Source organism: Equus asinus, unplaced genomic scaffold (genome assembly GCF_041296235.1).
Source record: "Equus asinus isolate D_3611 breed Donkey unplaced genomic scaffold, EquAss-T2T_v2 contig_589, whole genome shotgun sequence".
NCBI lineage: Eukaryota > Metazoa > Chordata > Mammalia > Perissodactyla > Equidae > Equus > Equus asinus.
Genome location: NW_027225281.1, coordinates 22,326 through 31,204, shown reverse-complemented (window position 1 = coordinate 31,204; position 8,879 = coordinate 22,326). Strand labels below are relative to the sequence as shown.

General features: G+C 38.4%; 1 protein-coding gene across 1 annotated transcript in view; it reads right to left on the bottom strand.

Annotated features, from left to right (window-relative positions):
• Window positions 1–224: 224 nt before the first annotated feature.
• Window positions 225–8,879, bottom strand: part of LOC139044090 (sodium/hydrogen exchanger 9B2-like) — a 29,501-nt gene continuing 20,846 nt past the window's right edge. The window contains exons 7-9 of the mRNA XM_070503665.1: window positions 7,141–7,249; window positions 3,442–3,578; window positions 225–555 (exon numbers count right to left, since the gene is read on the bottom strand). Of these exons, the coding sequence (XP_070359766.1) occupies window positions 334–555; window positions 3,442–3,578; window positions 7,141–7,249 (468 nt within the window). The 3' untranslated portion in view covers window positions 225–333. The remainder of the gene's footprint in view (window positions 556–3,441; window positions 3,579–7,140; window positions 7,250–8,879) is intronic.

The window sequence follows — 8,879 nt, the reverse complement described above, 5'->3', positions numbered from 1 at the left end:
TTGGCCAGCAGAACGCCACACCGAACTCGGTCTTTCCCCTGTTAATCTGATATCGTGGTAGTACATTAAAGAGTATTTCTCCCCACACAGATTAAGATAATGATGGAGTGTTTGAAGCAAAAAGAAGAAGATAGAGAAATCAGGCTAGAAATGTAGAACATTACCACCTACATGGAAAGGGTAATGGCTGAAAATGCTGTTTAAAGAAATAACCACACTTTAAGTTCTGTTACATTTTAAGCTTAAATATTATATATTTCAATATCTATCTTGATAAAAGCAGCCTCTGGTACAGCTTTCTAATCATATATTTAGCATTCTCTCTTTTCACCTCTAAACTTCTTCAGAGGGCTCTCCTCGAACTTCTCCATCATTATTTTGATGTGCAGCTTTCTGGAGAAGCCTGGGGCCCAGCAAACCAATGAGGAGACTTCCAATTGGGGCTGTGATGAGGATGGACAAAAATGCCACTGTCAACACATCCATTCCATATTCTTCTAATTGTTTCTCTCCATGTGACCTTGCTGTGTCCAAGGCCACGGATCCTATTGCAGCCTGTAAAAGTTTAATGGTAAAGTTGGACACAGGCATATAAGACAGGCACATAGAAAAAAGGTGAATTATTTTATCATTTGCAAAAACAAACTGCTTGTTCTTTTGTTCAACTAAGAAAGTTCTTTCTTTCAAAGTGTACTGCAATTGGTTTTGGTATTCTGAAAATTCTCCTGCCCTGGCATGGGGAAGGGATGGTGATTCATATGTACTTAGTTGCAGAAGGCAGGGTTACAAAAATATCAGGCAAATATATTTCAAAACACAAGGTAAATACAGCCTCATGATATAATTGACTATAAGACGATTCTGTATACTAAATTCCTTATGAGTAAAGAAAGTCACTGGTCATCTCACTCTTTTATCTTCAGGAATCTGGAATTAAAAAAGAACAAGATGAAAAAGTGCAGTGAGCCCTGTGGCCGAGTGGTTAAGTTTGCATATTCCACTTCAGCGGCTGAGAGTTTTGCTAGTTTGGGGGTGGACATGGTACCGCTCATCAGGCCATGCTGAGGCGGCGTCCCACATAGCGCAACCAGAGGCACTCACAACTAGAATGTACAACTGTGTACTGAGGGGCTTTGGGGAGAAGAAGAAGAAGAAAAAAGAAGATTGGCAGCAGATGTTAGCTCAGATACCAATCTTTTAAAAAAAGTGTAGTGATACTTACTGGAAGATGGCAAAGTTTTAAATGAAAAAACATAAGAATATGTATTGCTATAGAGCTAAACTAATTGTTAAACATAAAGAAACCTGAAAGTGGTAGGCACTGTCAAAACTTGAAGGTAATCTTATTAGGTATTTGGTGAACTCTTTGCCTTAGGTCTTGGTGAAATGTTTTATTTAAAATTTGTCTACTGGGAAGTATTATGAAAACCTTCATTTTCTTTTAGAGGCAAAATGCCATATTAGTGCACTTGGGAAAATAATATATTAATCAATCTGGTTATTCCCTTATTCCACAAAACACAACAATGTTGTCCTCTAGGACAATGAATCAGAAGAGAGAATGCTGGTGTGGATGAGACACAATGGCAGAGACTACTAATTGCCCACAAATATCTGAATGCCCCTTTTCCCTTCTAAACTAGAACTCCTGAGTGTTAGCTGGTCACATTGCTGTCCAAACCAAGACTTTTTTTCATCCTTCTTTGCAACTAGATGAAGCTATATATCTAAGTTCTGGCCACTGAGAGGTGAGCAGAAGTGATAAATGCTACTTTTGGATTGTTCCCTGAAGAGAAATGGACACTTGCACATCATTCTTTTTCCCCTTCCCCCTGATGAGAAATGGTGAACTGATGGAAGGCACATGCTGAGGACAGTGTCACCCTGCCAGCTCTGGAGTGTCCATGCTGGACTGCTGGTGGGAGAGAAGGAAAAATCTATCTCACTTAGTCCCTGTATGTGAGGGCTCTTTGTTATTTCAGGTTCCTTGTACCATAACTAATTCAACATTTCAAGAAGTCTTGGCAAGAACTGCACTCATTACAATGTATATTTCTCTTTCAGTTCTCCGTTGTGTGTGTATGTTTTGAGGTTTGTAGGTATGCTGATTTAAAATATATTGTGATTTAAAATATATTTCTTACAGCAGGTCATGGACCAAAAAGTTTGAAGAACACTAATATGGAAAAAAACATACAAGAAAGTCTTGTTTCTTAGGCAGTGGCAAAAGAAGAAAAAAGAAAATTCCATACAATACTTGCTTCACAGTACATACATTATTCACCACATCCAAGATAATTTCTCCTTATTATAAATTTGCTTTGACAGCAGGAAAGTGCTGTCTTTCAAATTTTAACCTTTAGAAACAAATCTTTCAAACCAAAGCTACTAGAGTAATTATTTTGATAGTTACCTAATAAAGTTACCAGAAGTAGTGTAGAAGCTGGAGACACTGAGGGAGAAACTATTCCACTTATTGTACCATATAAACCTCACAGTATTCTTAGCCATTATGTCCCAGACATCTTTCAAAGTCTGATGAAAAAAAAACTTCTCTGGGATAATGCCCAAACCTATAGCCACACCAAATCTGGCATATAGTTACAGAGCATACACAACCCTCAAAGTTTCCTAAATTAAAAATATCTGATTTTCATCTCATGAAATAGAAATTTACATATTTAAATAATTGCAAAATAATCAAGGATGCAACAGTTAAATCTTGTTTGCTATAATTAGTCTGAAAATATACAATACAATCAGGGCTATTTGCAACAAATGATAATCTATACAGTTCTAATTTAATTAGCAATTATAGGTATTCTACCAAATGCATGGTCAATAATTTCAAGCACCTGTTAGTGCCTTGTTAGAGTGCACAAATTTTGGGTCATGTGATTGAGACAACTGACAGGAAGTACAGCTAGTTTGAAAAATTTAATATTAACTAATAATCTAGGAAATCAATAAAGCATTTTCTGAGTTGTTTCTCAATAAATCTTTCTCCATTATATATAAAGACCGAGGTTGAGCATAACTGATCATCAATCATATTGACAGTGAAGTATTTCCAAACACTAACATGGGCCGCGCTATTTCTGTTTCACTCTCTTCTTAGAAGACATCAAAACGAAAAATCTCTAGGTGATTCAGAGAGCTCTGACTGATGAAAATTCAAACTCTTCCCTCCCTCTACTACTGCTTTCTAGTAACATAGGGATTTATTGGATTTTCAGTTGTACCCTGGAGATCTAAAGAAATTTAAATGAGCCATCATATTAAAGGAATCAGCATACCAAAAATAAAACTTTTAGAGTAGATTAGTAAAAATTCTTTTCATAAATCAAACTTTAGTTACTTTTGTTCACCAAATTTGGACAAGCCCTCTTATTCAAAATTTTAAGGGATCATATTGAAATAGGAGTTAAGATCCATCATTACCTGGACTGTGGCCTTTGGAAGCCATGCAAATGAAATAAATATCTTTTCCTTTATGTTAAAACCAGCAAAACACACCATCAGAAATGTAGTCAAAATTCGTATCAGTACTGCAATACCCAGGGTGGCAACACAAAGGCCTGTAAGAAATACTCAATTTTTAGACATAACGAAATACTGGGGAAGAAATGGAATCTCCTGATTATTGATTCAAAATTCTATCAACAGAAATAATCTAAAAACATTAAAAAATTAAAAAGACAAAAATGATTAGGCATAATTTGTCAAAACATCAATATTAAGGATCAATCAGACCATTTGTTTAAAAGAAGGTATTTGCCCTAAATTAAAGCCAGAAATTAACTAAATATATTTGAATTTCCACAAAGGAGATTTGAATGTTATTTATCTTATGCTTTATAGCAAGAACCACACTTTTTCCCATGTGTTTATTTAACAAGAATTTATTAAACTATAACTACGCATAACAGAATTTGGACTAGGTTCTGATACCCAAACACGCATAACGTACAGACTTTGCCTCCATGAACTCCAAAGTCAGAGGAAGACAGAAACATAAAGAACCAAAAGGTGAGTGCAGTGTAAATATACCGGTAAGAGGGCGCAGAAGAGAAAAAACTTAATATTTTCATCAAAGTGGTTGAGAATTCTTTACAGAGGATAAGACCAGAGGTGATATTCAAAATATTTATCAGCAAGTATGGAGGCAATCAGGCAGTCAGAAGAGAGCTGGCTGGGCACTGACCAGTCAGAATAGACACTGGCTTCTACACCTGTTTCCCCATACTGGTGTGTGCACTGACTGCCCATCACCCTGGCTGATGTGTACAGCTACTTCGTTCAGTCCTTCAGAATCCTTTGCTGATAAAGGTAAGTTCATTCTGATTTGCAAAATAAGAGATTGTGACTAGGGCAAGGCAAGCTACCGGACCTGAGAAAGGCAAAGCTAAGGTGAGTACTAGGTAATAGGGTGGTTTTTGAAAAAGTAACATTTGTTGAGTGCTTGCTCTGTGCTAGGTTCTGTATTAAGCTTTAAATGCATCTCTTTACTTAATCTTTACAACCTGTGGAGTAATTATTCTCACTTTACAGTTGAAAAAAAATGAAGATCAGAAAGGATAAATAACTTTCTCAAGTTCAAGAGGCTGGTAAAACACCAGACAGACATTGCTTGATGCTCTATTGTGAATCTGCAACATGGTTTCTTTATGAAAAGGTTCTGTGGCTCTTTATTGGAGGGCATTTTTCCCAGCGTGGTAGATTTTCAAAAGTATTTGTTGCCTTAAGTACAAGATACAAAAGGGACGATCCCATTCCCAGGAGGGAGCAGTCTGGGGAGGATGATGAGGAAGCCTTGGACACACTGAGCCTCAAGTTTTGTGGGATTTACAAGTGGTGATGTCCAAGCAGCAACTGGCTATGTTGAATTCGAGATAAAGATTTTGCAATTACATAGTTTATAATCGAAGCCACTGAGTGTAGCTGAGCTCAGAGAAATGATACCCAGCGTGAAGTGTAGAAATCTTTTGAAAGAACTTGGAGGAAGAGCAGCACTTAAGCCATATATAGTGTAAAGGAAGACTCAGAGGGCACTGGAAAATGTAAAAATTCAACGTAAAAAGTGTTGTAAAGAGGTCAATAGCGTCCAATGCTGCTGAGAGATCAAGTCAAGTCAAGACTAACACGTATTTCGTGTATCCAGCAATACGACCGTGGTGAGGGCGGGGCTGGTTGTGGAATGGGGCAGAAGCTGGGCTGAAATGTTCTGAGGGAGGGCATGAGAGTTGAAATGGAAAAGGGGGACACAGTTACCTCTTTAGAAAAGTTTGAAAAGAGGAAGAGAGAGAGTGGTAGGTGAGGGGGGAAGTGAAATGAAGAAGGGATATATATATATATATGTATATATATTTATTCAAATTTTGACTGTGGTAAAATACACGTAAAATTTACCATCTTAACAATTTTTAAGTGTACAGTTCAGCAGCATTAAGTTAAACACTCACATTTTTGTGCAACCAATCTCCAGAACATTTTCATCTTGCAAAGCTGAAACTCTACACCCATTAAACAGCAAGTCCCCATTTCCCCGCCTAAACCCTGGCAGCCACCGCTCTCCTTTCTGTCCTTATGAATTTGACTCCTCTGGATGCCTCACAGGAGTGGGATCATGCGGGATTTGTCTTTCTGTAACTGGCTTATCTTACCCAGTGTAATGTCCTCAGGTTCATCTATGTTGTCACATGCGTCAGAATAGAAAGATACTATTTTAAGATAGGAGAGATTAAAATCTGTTTCAATTCTGCAGAAGAGAAAGCTGTGACAAGGATATCTGAAGATGTGTCAGAAAAAGGGGAGACTCTGTGTGAGATCTAGAAGGAGGTGGCAGGGATGGGATCCCTAGTATGGACGGAATAATACTGTGATGCAAGAAAAGAAGGAAATAATGAGTACAGGTCTTTCTTGATGTACGATGGGGTTACATCCTGATAAACCAATCATAAGTTGAAAGTCAACTTTAAGTCAAAATATTGTAAGTCAAAAATACACTTTGGGCTGGCCTGGTGGCATAGTGGTTAAGTTCGCACCTGCCGCTTCAGCAGCCCAGGGTTCCCAGGCTTGGATCCCAGGTGTGGACCTAGCACCGCTCTCAAGTCATGCCGTGGCGGTATCCCACATACAAATTAGAAGAAGACTGGCACAGGTGTTAGCTCAGCGACAATCTTCCTCAAGCAAAAAGAGGAAGATTGGCAACAGATGTTAGCTCAGGGCCAATCTTCCTCACCAAAAGAAAGAAAGAAAGAAAGAAAAAGAAAAAAATGCATTTAATACACCTAACCTACCAAATATCATACCTTAGCCTAGCCTACCTTAAATGTACTAGGAACACTTACATTAGCCTACAGTTAGGCAATCATCCAATACAAAGCCTATTTGATAATAAAATGTTCACTATCTTATGTAATTTCTTGAATACTTACTGAAACTGAGAAACAGAAAGGGTAGAAGTGTATGGGTCGTTTGCCCTCATGATCCTGTGGTGACTAGAGCTGCAGCTCACTGGCGGCTGCCCAGCATCTCGAGAAAGGATCATATGGCATATCGCTAGCCGGGGAAAAGATCAAAATTCAAAATTCGAAGTATGGTTTCTAATGACTGCATATCACTTTCATACCATGGTAAAGTCAAAAAATCCTAAGTCAAACCATCGTCAGTCGGGGACCATCTGTATACGTGTACAAATTAATTTTTGAGTATGGTACTAAAAGTCAACAGTTTTAATATGATGGCTTTTGAATGTATGAATGAATAAAAGAATGAATGAACAAACATTTCTATCCCATGGATACATATTATAGAACTGCCTAATTATCTTTAAAATTCTGGCCCTTGATCAGGACAAGCCTAGATGAACATTCTTATCGTTGGAAAAAAATTTTAAGGCCTGCATTTTCTTGATAGTAGTTAAGAGCGACACTTTTCTTTACAAGCAACAATATTGAAGGCATAAAATTTACTGTCTTAGATTGACAAACATTCTTTTCTAACCAACTGCTTAAAAGATCAGTATTAACTTTTTATATAATTGTGACAATGGGAACCACCAAATATAAACCTACTACAGATACTACAACTGAATATAAAAAGTTGATTTTAGCAAAAACACTACTTTGAAATTCTCACCCACAGTTTCTGGTCTGAGAGATGCAATAGATACCTCTGCTCCAATCAGTCCAAAGAGAAGGGGCTGGAAGATATCCCAGGCCACTGCAGTAATCTTTTCAACCTCTGCCTAAAAGAAACACACATACACATACAGGGATTTTTATTATGTGAAGTTAGAAGATCTAAGAATTTTACTAATTTGAAATCTGAGTCAATTTGACCTGAGATAGGCTTTATCTATGTGGCATCTATAAATAAGAAGGTAGCTAGAATACAGCAAAAAATTGCATAAAGATACTTCTAACAGTTAAGGTATTACATAAGGTGCGTTGGTGTTGGTTTGCAAAAGGATGTTAACTATAAAGAATCTCATCAAGTCATCTCAGGAGGACTTCGACTTCTGAATACATGATGTGTGTGTCCATAATACTTAGTATTACTTTATAGTTAATTTTCACTCAACAATATGATTAAAAGATCTTGTAATATTTATACATATATCTAGAAATGCACCTTATTGCTGCATAATAATGTATGATATGGAAGTACCATAGTTTATTCAACCATTTCTTTATTAATAGACCTTTAAGTTGTTTCCAATTTTATTTTATTATAAAAGAATACTGTTTATGACTATCTCAAATCATGCACAAAAATAAAATTCCGGTATAGTGAAGTGCTGTGCCAGTTATTAACTTACTGCCCCTCGGCTCCAAATCCTCCTTTCAATTGTTGCTCTGCAGAAGATGGAGCCAGGGGCTGGCCCAGTGGCCGAGTAGTTAAGTTCGCGCGCTCTGCTTTGGCGGCCGCGGGTTTCGCCAGTTCGATTTCTGGATGTGGACGTGGCGCTGCTCAACAAGCCATGCTGGGGTGGCATCCCGCATGCCACAACTGGAAGGACCCACAACTAAAAACACACAACTATGTACCGGGGGGCTTGGGAAAAATAAAATCTCAAAAAAAAAAAAAAAAAGAAGATGGAGCTGGACCCTTTTAAGTCTTTCCCCTTTGCTAGCTGGACCATATTAAATTTTGCCACTAGAGGGCGCCCAAGAGCTACTCCAAGAGGAAGGCGCTCGTCTGGTTCGGTGGCTCCTCCTAGCAGGATGCTTCCGCACCGGGTCCTGCAGCCCGGGTGGCTTCTCCAGAGCCAGGCTCCTAGGGTGTATGGCGGCCAGCAGCACTCAGCGGTCAGCAGCTGCCCCCAGCCTCCTCCTCGGGTGATTTCATAGCCAACTGCCCTGGGCAACATACCACCCCATACACCTTTAGAGGGTAGATTTCCAGCAACTTCTGCAGGCAGGGTACCATGGTGACTTCTCTGCCATCCAGTGAACCAAGGCTCTAACAAGGCTTGGATTCTCAGCCCTGGGTGCCGAAGTAGGTGGGGTGGGGTGGGGAGGTGGAAGCGGATGCTGCATCTCAGCCCTAGGGGTTTATAGCTGCTATTCCTATATTCTTTAGGGGCCTCTTTACATCTTACAAGACAATCCCTAGTATGGTTAATAATAAGCTTTCCCTATTCCAGTTACTATATGGTTTCTCATTCCTTCTAAGACCCTAATTGATATAAGTACTAACTTTATAACACACAATACAAAAACCCTTGGAAAAGATTGACATAATTGACTAGAATAAAACGAAAATATTTTGTGGCAAAAGAAACCATAAAAAAGGATAGGTGACAAACCAGGGGAAAATATCTGTACTATGTGTAACAGAATAAGGAGCAATATCCAATCAATAAGAAACAGACA